The sequence below is a fragment of the Brienomyrus brachyistius genome, chromosome 4 (assembly GCF_023856365.1).
Source record: "Brienomyrus brachyistius isolate T26 chromosome 4, BBRACH_0.4, whole genome shotgun sequence".
In the NCBI taxonomy this organism is placed as follows: domain Eukaryota; kingdom Metazoa; phylum Chordata; class Actinopteri; order Osteoglossiformes; family Mormyridae; genus Brienomyrus; species Brienomyrus brachyistius.
Genome location: NC_064536.1, coordinates 12,171,621 through 12,187,166, shown reverse-complemented (window position 1 = coordinate 12,187,166; position 15,546 = coordinate 12,171,621). Strand labels below are relative to the sequence as shown.

Below are 15,546 nucleotides of genomic sequence, written 5' to 3'. Positions count from 1 at the left end.
AGAGAGATCCAGGTATACATTACATTGTGAGGAACAAATGTCCCAACGGTGTGATTAAAAACCTGTTATTTTCATCTTGGGGGGACCATTTTTTTTCAATCCCCTCAAGGGGAAATAAAAATTTTATAATAAAAAATGTGACCGAAATAATAATAATAAAAAAAGGCTAAAAATGCCAAATGACTTGTATTTCATTTGGTCACTTGTATTTAAGATTAAGGCTGGGTAGGGATTAAGGTTACAATTACTGGGATTATGGTTTTGCCCATAGAAATGAATGGACAGTCCCCACATAGATATGAGTGTGCGTGTGTGTGGATTAGGTTTATATCACATTGTGGGGACCAATGTAATATAAACCTAATCAATGTGGTGATTCCCATTTAGTTACATCAGTCACTAATAGAGCAAAACAAATAGACGGTTACATTTTTGATAAATAATGATGTCGACTTGAGACTCGACTCGAGCTCTAATTTTGTGACTTGTGAACATCTCTGGGAGTGTGTGCCGTGTGACGGACTGGCATCCCATCCATTCTGTCCTCTGCCCAGTGCCCTGGTGATGGACTGGCATCCCATCCAGGGTGTCTCCTTCCTTGCACACTGTGTGTCCTGGGGTAGGGTTGCTCAATGCTGGAAGAAGCATGGATCAGATAGATGGTCACCATATACCTGACCAGCTAACACATGTATATTTGTCCATTTGTCCCCCATCCGTAGTGTGGAGTCCCGTATTCTGCCGTCATCGTGGTCTTTATATAGCTGGTCTTCAGTCGTTTTCTGAAATGCGTGTTTTGTGGTCTATTATCTCTGCAGTATACCTAAACATCTGTGCTCAGTCCCATTACCTAGCCTATAACAGTAAAACCAGCTGTCAGTCAGTGTTCATACTGAGCCTGATCGCTTCTCTCTCTCTCTGCTGCTCCCTTCCTCTACAGACAGTGGACATCCACAAGGAGAAGGTGGCCAGGCGCGAGATCGGCATCCTGACCACCAATAAGAACACATCGAGGACCCACAAAATCATCGCCCCCGCCAACATGGAGCGGCCAGTGAGATACATCCGGAAACCCATTGACTACACCGTGCTGGATGACGTGGGTCATGGGGTCAAGGTAGGCCAGTAGCGGAATATGTGCTTGTCCGTACTTTTTCATGCTTCTCAATGATCTTCTCGTTTTAGTTGGGTTTCTGGTCAAGTTTAGAGATTCCGGTCATCTATTGATTTCAGTTGATATGTTCGCGTGACCAAAGAGTAGAAACGGCGAGGAGGGCGTAGGTGTTCTGATAGAGCCAGGAGATCTGCTGACGGTGCTTGTGGCCGGGGTGCAGGAAGACAGCGCTACCAGATACAGGAAAAAGCTACGGAGTTTGTCTCCTGGTGGCCAAGCCGGACTGACCTTGTCTCTCCGACATCCTCTCCGGGAGTCTGTTCTTTCTCTTGAAGGCTTCCTTGTTTGCCATGAAAGCCTTTTGTAAGTAGACACCACCACCAGACAGATCTCAGAGCATGGCTGTCACTAATAACATCAGCACCCAGTGACTGTACTCTGTAAGGTCTACTCCTTAGTCTCCCCATAAATCACAGAGGCGATTTATCCTGTCAGACTGATCGAATTCTGCTGCAATTTACTGCCTGGCATCTCATTCCATGTAGATGATGGGTAAGCGAAAAGGGTTTATGCTCCATATCACCCTTTATTGCACTTTGAATCATAAAGATATCGTATCGAATCATATTCTCGTATGTCATATATGGAGATGCTATAAGCGAGTCACGTTCCTGGATTTCTCCCATGTTGTTACCAGTGCGGCGGAGGCATTACTTCGTTCTTCACGGGACACTGTGTCTCGAACCTGTTGCTATTTTTTTTTGGCAGAAAGCTCACTGGGATCTGGCTCAAGCGTTCGCTTGTGTGTGAGAACGTTTCGAACTCTCCAGATGGAGGGCTCAACATCACTTGGGCGACTTCACGGTTCATGGTTTATTCTGTTAGACTTTCGGACACCGTTGGAGTTGCTGGGAAGAGCGTGATCTCTTCAGTGCTCCAGAAAAAAGAAAAAAAAAAACCCAGCTGTATAAATGGCAAAAATTTTTACGTTTGGATTAAAATGCCCTGCTAAGCAACACCATAAACAAGCTATGAAGTGTCACGGACACTCAACTAAATGGAGACACTAAACAAAAAAAGATTTTTTGGCTATGAGTGAATGCAAAATTTTCCCCCATGCTGTATAAATGTAAACAAGAGAAGAAACTTGACAAAGAGGTAGCTAAAGTTGACGTGCGCAGACAGGAAGTCCCGCCCTATTTCAGACGCCTTCTGCTACATCGTAGCTGCTGTGATTGTCGTGGCCTGGAGCGAGTGCAGGGACTCCTGTCGTTCCGCGCGGGAAGCTTCCGGCCTCGCGGCGCTTTCTGGAGGGTGAGCCCAGTGCCTTGACGCCGCTTCTCTTTCTCGCAGATCTCGGTTTCCTTCCTGATGGAGACGGCTTTGACCTTGGCGCATGTTTAGAGTCATTCGGCTGGCCTGGAAAAGGAGCCTTTTGTGCCTTTGACAGGGGGCCGCTGAACGCTCGCCTTCTGGAGTTCAGCGCAGCCTATTTGCTCATGCGTATTAACGAGATCTAAAAATGCAAATGATGCTCTTAAATCTGTTTCTTTCATCTACATTTCCTCCTCTTTCTCTCGTTTTTTGCTCTCTGCACAAGATGCCTTCTCCCCCCAGCCCCCCCGTGGTGCTTTCTGCTGACAGAAGCAGGCATTACATTAATTGCATTTGATATGATGTAGGCTTCGATGCCAGGAAGCCCAGGCCTTGGGGCCAGTATGCGTTCACTTGGAAACACTTCACGATGATGTCATAGCGTATATTTGGAACTCCTACCAGGCACAATTGGCTAATTTTTTTTTTGTTTGTCGCAATAGATCTTTATCTATACTAATCATATTGATCCATTTTTCTTTAATCACTGGTCCAGTGTGGGTATTCCCCCGGGAAGCACAAGCCACACCCTGGACAGGATGCCAGTCCATCACAGAATCTACAAACGCTTGCACATAAAGGGCAATTTAGACACATTCTAAATATGGTTCAAAATGTTGTTGTATTTAAATATTGTCTTGTTTCTCTTTTTTAACTGTTGTGTACAACTGTATATTGCTATAGCAGGGCTCCAGCATACACCAACAGGGACCCGTGTAAGGCTCTTGGTTCTAAGTAAAGTTCCTTAACTGGTTGATCTTCCCCTGAAAGGTTAACGCATAACTCCCAGTTGCGATGCGTCATTCCTGTGTTGACACTGAGCTGAAGTATCGGGAACTGGCGTGCAGTTGATTCACTGGACATCTCCACACGTTCTGTCTCTTTGACTCACTGTTGGCTGGGATACTCTTCCCTCCGCAAATGACTGACTGTCTGATACGTCTTCGCATCCTTTCAGATGACCCGATTTCTTGCCGTCTGATATAGTCTGCAGGAAACCTCGGGGAGATAGATTCTGTAAATCATTTATAATGGGACCGTTTATGCCATTCTGGCTGTTTTAGGCAGAAGCAGGAATCACACACCATTTGGTGTTCCTACTTACTCCATCGGAGGACATTTTCAGTAGAGGGTGTCTGTTCGGACTGTTTCAGCATGGAAGCCATGTTCCTGGGTGTGTGGATTTGACTGTGTAGGAAATCTCGAGGTCTAAACGCTGGGACACCCCCCACCCCCACCACAGGAAGTTTGAGGGATTGAGGTGCATTCTGATGGATCCATATATCTATTTTCTGTCTAGTCGTGCCGTAATCCGCAACTGTGTATCTGCAGCCTTGTATTATATCAACTGCTGTGGGGGTTGCACAGGGAGGGGTGTTGGCAGGGTGGGGGGGTTTATATATCAGTAGCTGCACTGTCTTTCTCAGGCTAGCTATTTGACATGTGCTTTCTCTCTCTCTCTCTCTTGCTACCTTTTCCCCCACCCATGCTAAGTGGCTAAAAGCCAAGGTAAGAATTCATTATCCACACTGCTTTTGCTATAGGTATGCTGCAATAACCTCTGCAATGCCTCGCCGCGAGCATCTTACCCGCCCCTGCCTCACACCTCGACTGGCTGGTTAGCGAGCAGAGTACAGTACAGCCGCAGAATTAATTCATGTTTTGACAAGACGTCATGAATGCGCTTGTATTTAAAAATAGGACCATTTTCATTCTAACACAATTTTTGTCTATAATGATCTGTTTTTCGTTTTTTCCTCCATCAATAGTTAGAATATTAAACAATATATATTTTCATCAAATTCACATATTTCAAGAACTGGCTTTTAGGTGATACTGCTGTCCAGCATTTAGTCATCGTCTTCAAGTGTAATTCCTATTTCCTCAGCCCTTTTTGTTTCCGTCGTACCGCAGTATCTGGCAAACGTCACTTGGCGTCCGCTTCTATTCCATGAAGATACCGGATTTCTTTCTGTATTTATGTATTTTTTTGGTAACCGCGCTGAGAATTCTGCAGTCTTACCGTAATGTTTGCCTTGCAGCATGGGAACAACCAACCAATCAGAGGCGGGGGAACGCTCTCGAGGACCAATCCGCCCACACAGAAGCCGCCCAGCCCTCCAATGGCAGGACGGGGCACCCTCGGGTAGGCGAATGATACAACCTCGACCTGACTGCAGCACATTCTCAGGCTGTGTGTGGGTTGGAGTATCAGGAAAGGTTACCTGTTCCGTACATTGAAGTTTGCAAAGCACGTAAAATCTCTTTTTTTTTTTTTTTTTTTAACATGGTGCTGCTTCATATGTTGTATGTTCCCTGTCAGGCGGAACACGCCATATAAAACTCTGGAGCCTGTGAAGCCGCCCACAGTTCCCACTGACTACATGACCAGTCCAGCTCGCCTGGGTAGTCAGCACAGCCCGGGACGCACCGCCTCACTCAACCAGAGACCCCGGACCCACAGGTACCATCCCACACCCCCTCGCTCTCTGGGGTTTCCCCATAGCTGATGTAGTACCAGCTTCAGCTACCTCCGCCTCACTCCTTTCGCCTCTACGACGAGACCTTTGGACCAGCCTTGTAATTAGCAGGGCCTCTTTTGTTAAACCCTGACACTGAGCGGTGTGTGGATCAGTGGGTTGGAACGCTTTGCGTGTGATCGCAAGGTCATCGGTTCAAATCCCCCAGGCCCTTGATCAAGGCCCCTTAACCCCCAATCACTCCAGGGACTAACTCTGCTGTCTGATCCCAACATTTTTCTGACTTGGAGCTAAATAAATGCATGTGAACTGTAGTGTTTGGGTTTTTTTCCTCTTTTGTACCAGAAATCTTGAGTTTTGTTTAAAGCACACACGATTTCCAAACATTTTAGGGTCTTACTATGAATATCAATTTATATTATTTGGTCGAACGTCGGGGGCGGCATGGTGGTGCAGTGGTTAGCACTGTTTCCTCACACCTCTGGGACCTGGGTTCGAGTCTCCGCCTGGGTCACATGTGTGTGGAGTTTGCATGTTCTCCCCATGTTGTCATCTGGGTACTCTGGTTTCCCCTCACAGTCCAAAAACATGCTGAGGCTAATTGAAGTTGCTAAATTGCCCATAGGTGTGCATGTGTGAGTGAATGGTGTGTGAATGCCCTGCGATGGGCTGGCCCCCCATCCTGGGTTGATCCCTGCCTCGTGCCCATTGCTTCCAGGATAGGCTCCGGACCCCCCGCGACCCAGTAGGATAAGCGGTTTGGAAAATGGATGGATGGATGGATGGTCGAACGTCTCATTGGCTTCTGACCAGTAACACATGTAACAACCTCTAGAATCTTAATACTTCTATATCACTAATAATTAAAATGTTGGCAGGAATAAATTCTGGAATGGAGAAGTTCGGGGGAATAGTGAGATGTCCCCATTGTTATATACCGTATAGAGAGAATTTGGGTGAGATGATTCATGGTTCATTCCTGGGGAATGAGAGGAAAATTAACCCACTGCTGACACCCAGGGTATGCGGTACCTTGTGTGTGAGACATTCTAGTCTTTAGCCACATATCTGTCCTCTCTCCACAGTGGCAGCAGTGGGGGCAGCGGTAGCCGTGAGAACAGCGGAAGTAGTAGTGGCATCGGACTGCCCATCGCCGTGCCGACACCCTCCCCTCCCAGCATGCCCCCTGGTGAGCCTCGACCTCTTTGCAGTCTCTGTCATGTGATCCACATCCAATTATAACTGATCCAATCAGAGCTGGCCACACCTTTTCCCAAACCCAATGCTGCGTTCCATTTACCTTAGAGGTCGGAAGTCAGAGCTGAGAAAGACGCATTCTAGTACAACTCGGAAAGACATTTAGCAATACCAGGTACCGGTTTCAAACAGCAAGATCTCTTGCTTAACTGCACAACTAGTTGGATTTAAGAGCCCAGTTTAAATGGCCTTTATCTTTGTTCACTTGGCCAGATGACTTGTCAGATTTAAGCAAGAAATCCTACTTTGTGAAATACGCCCCAGTTCTAGCCTGGTTGATTGTTAGCCATGGATAACAACACGCTATGCTGTATTTTGCACATACAAACACAGCAGCAATACGTCCACAGATAGCGGCTGGACAGCACTGTGTGTACGACCGATTTAATGAGCCACAAATAAGACGTAAGCGCTAGTAAGCTACACCTTTAACTTCTGTTGAGAAAGTGTGCAGCCATCTTGAATTCTGAGATTGGAGTTACAAACCGTGTCCTTTCCAGAAGTTGTTTTCTTTAAGTCAACGATGACTATGTTTAGCTAAACCTAGTGCTGAATGATTCTTCTGGGAAAGTGAATACGTTTCACGTGCATTTATGTTAATCTTCGGCTTCTGGACCTGCTGTGGAAAGAATGTTAGGTATTTGATTCCTCAAACGCATCTGACAGTATGAAAATAAATGGCAGTTAGTGGGCTCATTAATAGTACACCACACTGTGGTCAAATGCATTTTGGGTGAATGGGCACATATTACTAATGGTGGCAAATGGACACACAAGGCGAACATCTGGATGAACACAGTCACTGAAAGTCTGTAACCTGTGTTATGCCCGACAGTCTGTCTGACTGTCTGTGTATCGCTTTCTTGTATCGTAATACAGTAGCTTTTTAATAATGAACTTACTATACTTACTATAAAATTAACAGCTATGGGTTTTTTGATGTCTTAAAATAGCTATGTAAATGCCGAAATCATTTTGAAACAACTTTACCTTCCATGATGTCTGCTTCTTTGTTCGACACTCATTGTAACTGTGAAAAGCGAGAAACTCGGAAGTGTGTGTGTGTGTGTGTGTGTGTGTGTGTGTGTGTGTGTGTGTGTGTGTGTGTGTGTGTGTGTGTGTGTGTGTGTGTGTGTGTGTGTCTAGCGAACTGGGCCATGCAGTCCTGTGAGGGAGGTGGGGGCGTTTGTCCAGCCTGTCAGAAGGAGAGGTGGGGGACAGATCAACCTGCACTCCCTACCAGTGACAGGATGGGGCCACACCCCAGGAATAGAACCATTGCACAGAGGACCCTGTCGCCATAGTAACACATCCAGGTCATTGACAATGGAAAGCAGGTTGTTCTCTAGTAGGACTGGGGGGAGGGGATAGGTTGCATTGACTGTTATAAATCTTAAGTTGCTGGACTCATTCGTTTATTTCAAATTAATCAGCAACAAATCAATGAATTATCAACCATGCTGTTGCCTGCCCTTATTTGTTATAGCAGTTTTTATTTTGGTCACGTGTAGGTTCTGTGTGAGATTCTGTGTGAGCTTGCTTTCTATTCCTAAGGTATTAGTGCTATTTCATATTGGTCTTGCGTTCTTTTTGCGTGCTAGCTAGAGTTGATGGAAATGATTTGTATAGAAATGTAGTGAAATTCTATATTTTATTTCCTCATATTCCTATATTTCTGCCTATTCATTATGCAGTGGTTTGCCAATTTTTACAATGCATAATTCATGGCAATTTGTTTTACACACTTGTGAAATGCTTGGAGACAAAGCTACACCGTGGTTTTGGCTTGCAGGTTTAGCTGATTTTCAGTAGCCTCATTAAGGATGATGGAGATAGAGGGTCTTACTTGCGTATCGTGTATGTGGTTTTCTGCGGTCACCAGGACACCCTCGTCAGAGGTGTTCCCCGTTGCTTTTGCTGATGTTATAGATAGGTTGCCATACGCTGCTCTGACCTACATGCTCTCTGACTGGACGCTCCGCTTCTCCCTTTCCTTCACAGTATCCTCGGTTCCTCAAGGGCCTGGCCTCGGACCTATCCCCATGTCCCAGTTTGGCACCATCTCCCGGCAAATCTCGCGCCACAACTCCAGCACTTCGTCTGTCTCCACGCTGTCCGCCACGGGCACATACCGCCGCGCGCCTTCTGTTTCATCGCAGTTCTCATTGCCCCAGGCACATGTCAATGGCGGCCCCGTTTACCCTCCAAACGCAAGTAAGATTCCCTTGTAGTATGCCGAGGTCCTCTCCAGAGGTGGAAGGTTCAGGTTCAGAAAGTGTAAATCCAGACCAAGATTTTGTTTCATGCAGCCGAGTACCCAGTGCATGTGAGTCTTTATACTTAACTGGTCGGTTGGAACAAAATCTTGGTCTGGATTTGTACTTCCTGGATCTGAACTGTCCACCTCCCCATCTCTCCATAGCGGCGTGCACATTTACTGAGTGTGTGTGGCCTTCATGTGCAACTTTGAGTCTCTTTCTTAGTAAAGAGACCCTTATCTAACAAATGCCATAACATTTAGATTTTCACGCATTTAGACTGCAAATTTTCAGGCACGTGGATTTGAGACAAGGACTCAAAAAAAAAATTAGCAAAGTATCACAGATTTGAACTAATTTTAAGTAAAGATATTATTAGGATCCACCTCTCTCCCAATTTGACTTGAATTCTCAGTGCGTCAATAAACCGTACATTTAACCGTGCCTGGGAGAGGATCGAGGCTGATGCTGAAACATGAATGAATAATTAGTGTGATAAGAGCAACAGGAAAAACGATGGCAGATAAGAGCAACAGGAAAAATTATGGCAGCTGTCCTCGTCTTGCATTCTGTACATCGTGTTTGTTTATAATACAGCTGAAGGCACTAGCTTTAAATGAGGCAAACCTGGACCGTAAAGACTCCAGTGTCCAATATCAACACAGTCAGAATCACTTCTACTCGCCACGAATGTCAACAGGAGTGTCTGAGAGGTTTTTCCTAGAAGTGGCCACACAGAGAAACTTGCATCGCCTCAGGTTCACATACATATATAAATATGCTATAAATATAAATAAATAGATGAATAAGCGGAATGTGAACTTGTGAGCATGAATAGAGACATTTGCTGTTCTGGAATTATGTCTGTTCATGTGACGTTACAGTGGGCATGAACAGTTAAAATGGCAGGTTTTTGTGATGTAAAAAAAATTAAACCAGGAAAAATTTCCCACCTTTAATGTAACCTATAACCTGTACAATTCAATAAAAAAAAACAAATATGTTAGGGAGAAAAATATGAAGAATAAAAAAGTTACAATAAGCTGGTTGCATAAGTGTTCACACCCCTAAAGTAATACCTTTGTTTATGTGTCGTTTATATATTGGTGTGTATGTAATGCCATGGAATTTATTTTTTGTACCCTACTCCTGACTGGCACCTTTCAACGATCAGATCCCTTTGATGCTTTGTAAGTTCCCTGCCAGCCATGGCTTTTGGTGTAGGATGCAACTGAGTAAATGTCAGGGAAATCCTACTAGGATAGTGGAACTGTATTCGGGGTTAATCGGTCACGTTACTTGACGGCAGGTATGTATCCAAAAAGACTGAATGCTGTAATTAAAACAGAAGGTGTTTCAACAAAGTACTAGTTTAAGGGTGTGCACACTTATGCAACCAGCTTGTTCTACATTTTTTTTCTTTTTTTAGATTCCCCCCCCCCCAGATTTGTTTTTCATTTGAATTGTACAGATATCAGGTTACATTAAAGGTGGGGAAAATGTTTAAATGATCTACCTTTGCCTTTACATCACAGAAACCTGCCATTTTAACAGGGCTGTGTGCGCTTTTTATATTGACTGAGGGTGTGAGGTTTGAAAGATGCTAAGAGCAGAGTTGACCTTCATCTTTGAGTCAGTGGGGGTGTTGGAGGGGGTCACTTGTTCATGATGGGTATAGCCCAGGGAAAGAGAGCCATGTATTTATTTTTGTTGCTCCCAGCCATCTGCTGGAGGGTAGATAGCAGCAGAGATCATGCTGCAGAACCTCAGCTGAATAGCGGTTTTGGCTGAAGCGGAAAGCTGGATATGCAGAGTATAGTTTAAGTTTGGTCACACCGAAACTGACTTAACCTGAGGGAGTCGTCCATAATGACTGAAAAATGAATATGAATGCTTTTTCCCCAGTGGACACTTGGGCAATCAATACTCTGATCTCGTCTTTAATGTTCATGAATGTCTGTCAAGAAATGGCTATTTAATATCTATTTATTTATTTCACTCAGTGTGTCCAAGGGATCACTGCCCCTGTACCCTCCCCTCAGTGTTTATGTTTCTTGTGATTTACCCTTGCATTTGTCTGTAGCCCTTTGATCCTCGTTTGGCCGGTCGGTTGTTTGTTTGAATCCCTCCCTCAGACTTCTGCGTCTCTGTTTTCAGTGTCTGTTGCTCCCCCTCCACCTCCCATGCCTCAGCTGACTCCCCAGATACCCCTCACAGGCTTTGTGGCGAGGGTTCAGGAGAACAGTAAGTCAACATCGATGCCACTTAGCATGACGCAAGTAGTGCCACCTAGCTGTGTCTGAGGGGAAAGCCGGCCACGAAGCCTGTCCCTGGGTTAGCCGACGTTGCCGTCTCTGTTCATACTCTGTAGTTTTGTCTGCATTGTGTCTTGTGTCTAACATTGCCACTGTTGCCAATGACAGGTAAATTGCCCACACAATTATCAATAGACTGGAAGATTGTGAAGATTTCCCTTCATTTTTGGCCCAGATTAAAAATACAGTCGTAGGTGTGTTTGAACATCCCCCTGGTATCACTAGGACAGGGGAGGGCAATCTTACCCAGAAAGGGCTGGTGAGCATGCAGGTTTTTGACGCAACTCCCCACTTAGATCACTAATTAGAAGACTGATTGGCTGAAGAGCCCTCACACCTGGGTTTGAACAGCTGACCTAAAGGTTATCCCAAAAACCTGCATACGTACCGGCCCTTTAAAGATAAGGCTGCCCACCCCTGCACTAGGATGAGAGCAGTCCAAGGTTGACCCCTGGGGTGCTCTCTGCTGCTAACTTTTGGTGATACGAAGGACTGCATAGCAGCCGGTAAACCTGGTTATTAGCTGGTTATTGTTACCCATCAGGCTGTGGGGCACTGGGCCATCCCTGAGCGTCTGCATGCACACTCGCTGTAGGTCTCCTCGGGTTCACCCCTGCTCCAGAGCTCTGACCGCTGTGTCTGTCTGCACGCTGTTCCAGTAACAGATAACCCCGCCCCTCCTCCCCCTCCTCCCCCCGATGACACGCTGATGTTCGATGACTCGCCGCCGCCCCCTCCCCCGCCTGTGGACTATGAGGATGAGGAGACAGCAATGGTGCACTACAGCGACCCTTATGCTGACGGGGACCCCCACTGGGCCCCTAAGACCTACCTGGAAAAGGGTAAGAACCAACAGGTCAAGTAGGCATGCAGTACTGTGTGAAAGTCTTAGGCAACCAAAGAAAGTTGTTTAAATGATCTTCATGTAGGTATGGAATTATACTGTCATGCCTGTCAACGTATGTCAGCTTAGCAGCTTAGCTTATTGCACTTTATTTTGCTTGTTTTACGGGACATACTTGACTACGTTGATACTTGATTTTGTTTACAGTTCCCAATAAAATATGATAAAATGCTAATTATATTTGCCTTTTTTAATTCATTGAAATGTAAAAGATTTTGTGAAATTTCATCATTTCGAATACTAACCCCAGTATCGAACTGAATCAAATCGTATCCTATAGTATCGTGGTAATTTCTGAGTTATCAAAAAAAAATAAATCGAACCGTTGGCTTAAGGAATCAATATTGTATCGTATGGCAAGGAAAGCTGTGATTTGCACCCCTACTTAGTACCTAGATAAATAGATTTAATCACTTGTTTTGACTGCCTAAGATTTTTTGCACAGTACTGCACCTTGACTTTCATGCTCTTTATGATGACTGTGGTTGTGTGTGGCTTTGAATAGGTGTAGTAATGTCATTTAAACAGGAGATGCGGCTGGAACCAGGCAGATGGCCTTTTTTGCGGATATGAACTTGGTTTTTTGACAGGCCCTACCTAACAGTAATCATTTTTTATGTTTTGCATTCAGTTGTTGCAATTTATGACTACACGAAGGACAAAGACGACGAACTCTCTTTTATGGAGGGTGCTATCATCTATATCATCAAGAAGAATGATGACGGTTGGTTCGAGGGTGTCTGCAATGGCGTGACGGGTCTGTTTCCTGGAAACTACGTGGAGTCCATCATGCATTACGCAGATTAATGGGACAACGTTCAGCTGGAACATTCCGGTGGACTAAAGAATCACACCTACCATTGACGGATAGATGAGGGAATGAGTGTGTTCAAGACCGAATTAAAATAACAGTGACAACCTGCTTACTTCCGTGGTAATTTGTCATGTGACTAAATTCTATATACTGTGAGCAGTAGGTTGTGGGTAGTATAATGCTGTGTGCCTGTTGATTATGCTGAGCAGTTATGTGATTATGCAACATGTCGAAGGATTGCTTTTTTTAAATTCCTTTTTTATTTTTTGAATCAGGTTTTAAACTGTGCCATTTGTCACCTACAGCAATTCACTCGACAGAAGGCCAGATTTCCGAGTGTGAAATACAAATCTTGTTGTTTTTTTTTGTCAGAACTACTGGTTTAAAGTTTTTCAAATGTCCAATCCGCTTATGAAAATGTATTTATCTTGCTTAAGACGTGTGTAAGCAGTTTAGAAGACGTTCTAGGCGTTTAATCCATTACGCTTCCAAGATGACGTAATATTTACAGTGAGCACTCGATTTTTATTTTATTTTTTTGCTCCCATGGACGTTTTATGCTGTAATTGTATATTTATAGAGCTTATTGCAGAGTCGTACGTCTGGTAGTCTCCATGTTCATTCTGACACTTGTTTTGGACCGATCCAAAATCACACGACATCACCATGTTTCTCCAACAAAGGACAGCTTCTGTATTGGTCTTTGCGGTGTATGAATTGTTCCGTAGCTCTGCTAACAGTGGTTCTTCAGCATTCTGAAATGTAAATATAGGGCATACGTAAGGGTCCTCTAAATGGCTAACCACTACTCCGTTTTGTCTTTGAGCATGCTGGCTGAAAGAATGGCCATATTGAATTGTTAGTACAAAATGCTAGGTGATCATGCTATCTTGCACTGTGTTTCATAAGCGAGACAATGGGGCCGATTTTGCATTTGCATATGATTTAATGAGTTTAATGAGTTTAATGCACATCATGGCCGTTTTGTCACTGTCGTCGTGTATTTTTAGTTCAAACATTCTGTACCTCTTCCAGATTTCCAGCTGTTTTTAAACCTTTCGGAATATCTCTTTTTACCCTTAGCACATTCTTTCTCATCTCCTGTTTGACTCCTAAGGCAATCAATCCCAAGGAACTAGTTTGTGTCTTGACCATAAATGTAAAAAAAAAAAAAAAAATCAGGATTTTACAGCTAACATTGTTGCCTTGATACTTTTTGTCTGTTTTTGTTACATTCGCAGTTTAAAGGTATTCTGTAACATTTCGTTCTGTAATGGTGAGGGAACTTAATATTGTCACCATGTTTAATTTGTACATGTATGTACAGTCTTTTATAATAAATCATTCTCCTATATGTCAATTGTCATAATGGTGGCTGGAGATACACCACACAACTTTGTGTTTGGTTATCAAAGCCTCAGTCATGAAAAGGTGCAACCAGAACAACGTCTGGATTATATAGGATTTATTCTCAGTCATTTGAGTTAAATTTACATGATACCCTTCCCAACACCGCTGGCCCAATGTTCTTAATTTAAGAAGATTTAATAAGGGTGACATCACTGATTGACAGTTATGACTGCAATAAAGCCAGTATGGTTGAAAAAGGCACAAGGCAACAGGAGACTTAATGAACATCGACAGATTATAGCAGTGTTTTCCACCCTGATCCTTGGGGACCCCCAGACATCCCTCATTTTTGCTTCCACCCAGCTTTCTGTCTGAGCTTGAGACGCATGATAATACTGTAATCCTAACCGCCATGTATGCTGAGCCCTATGCTTCCTGGGATGAGCACGTTTGCCCAGGATAAGGGGGGGGGGGGGGGATGGATTGCACTGTAAATATAGAAATTTATCAAACCGTTGCTGTGTTAAATATCTTCTCACATACTGCTATGGAACTGTGGTCATGGCAAGTGTAAACAATACTTAAGAGATTTGATGTCTAAATGGTGTTTTGTCAAATTTCAAAATCTCAATACTATTTTCCCAAACTTTTAGCAGTGTACTGTGCAGACATTTCAACTGCTGTTTTCATTACTGTTTCCTGTATGATGTTCTTATGGTCAATGTTTGACTTGTCATATTCGGCCATTTTTCATCTTCCTTAGTACATTTCTATATACTCTCAGTAAGCACAGCTTTTGTAAATACAGTAAAATAAACTCAGTCCAACCTGATAAATATCTTAAGTACTTTAAAAAGTCGTGATTAATATTGGAAGGGTGCTCACCCCTCCAGGTCTGATTTTGGGTCTTGGCTCTATGGATGCAAAGCATGCATGTTCTTCCTCGTTTTGTAATGGTTTAGTCTGGGAACATTGGGTTGCTCCTATAGTCCATAAACACACAGTTAAATCAACTTGTAGATCTACATCAACTTGGCCTTCCACTTGGGCATCCTCCTGCCCTGTCCTGGTGACCAGATGGACTTTCAGGTCCTCTGGGACAGTAGGTCATTGATCTTTGTCATAGGGTTAGTGTGATGTCTGGAATGTGCCACTTTCAGCCTGTGTGCTGAATGCCAGTTTACGGTCAGCTCACACATAGCCACTGGAAAGACTACAACTATAAGCAGCTACATAGGATTTCCATCATTCCACTCAATACTGACCGGAAAATCCAACCAGTAAAAGGACAGACATAGACACTGGCACTTCAGATGAATATCCTGCCAAGATGTTGCCATTTCTAGGCCTCTAGGCTTCTTATCTGAAGCTTGCACCATCTGGGGTTTAACTAACCTTTCAGCTGGCCACTTCCACACTAAGGAGATGTCTGTGGCTGTTACAATGATGTTTCTCCAACCTGAGATAAGTGTTCATGACTTCTTTCGCTCTCAGCTTGAAATTCCACAATCAAGGGCCACCCAGCTCCAACATTACTGGGATTCCTGGGATGACAGGAGGTTGACAGAGAGGTCTCATAAATTTGTGTATGTCGATTGGAGGTTGTTACAGCTTTTAGGATGTTGTTAAAGGTTAATTAATTAATGACCTCATGCTGGGATATGTTATTGTAGCCATGGA

The 15,546-nt window shown here is 44.0% G+C and overlaps 1 protein-coding gene across 2 annotated transcripts in view; it reads left to right on the top strand.

Annotated features, from left to right (window-relative positions):
- The window catches only part of LOC125739807 (abl interactor 1), a 30,227-nt gene extending 16,357 nt beyond the window's left edge, over positions 1-13,870 (top strand). The window contains exons 3-11 of one of the 2 annotated variants that reach the window (XM_049010267.1): positions 941-1,117; positions 3,983-3,997; positions 4,531-4,634; positions 4,812-4,952; positions 6,054-6,157; positions 8,227-8,439; positions 10,641-10,762; positions 11,421-11,640; positions 12,334-13,870. In XM_049010267.1, coding sequence (XP_048866224.1) covers positions 941-1,117; positions 3,983-3,997; positions 4,531-4,634; positions 4,812-4,952; positions 6,054-6,157; positions 8,227-8,439; positions 10,641-10,762; positions 11,421-11,640; positions 12,334-12,509 — 1,272 coding nt within the window. In that variant the 3' untranslated portion in view covers positions 12,510-13,870. The remainder of the gene's footprint in view (positions 1-940; positions 1,118-3,982; positions 3,998-4,530; positions 4,635-4,811; positions 4,953-6,053; positions 6,158-8,226; positions 8,440-10,640; positions 10,763-11,420; positions 11,641-12,333) is intronic. The other variant, XM_049010268.1, reaches the window with a different exon arrangement.
- The last annotated feature ends 1,676 nt before the right edge of the window (positions 13,871-15,546 follow it).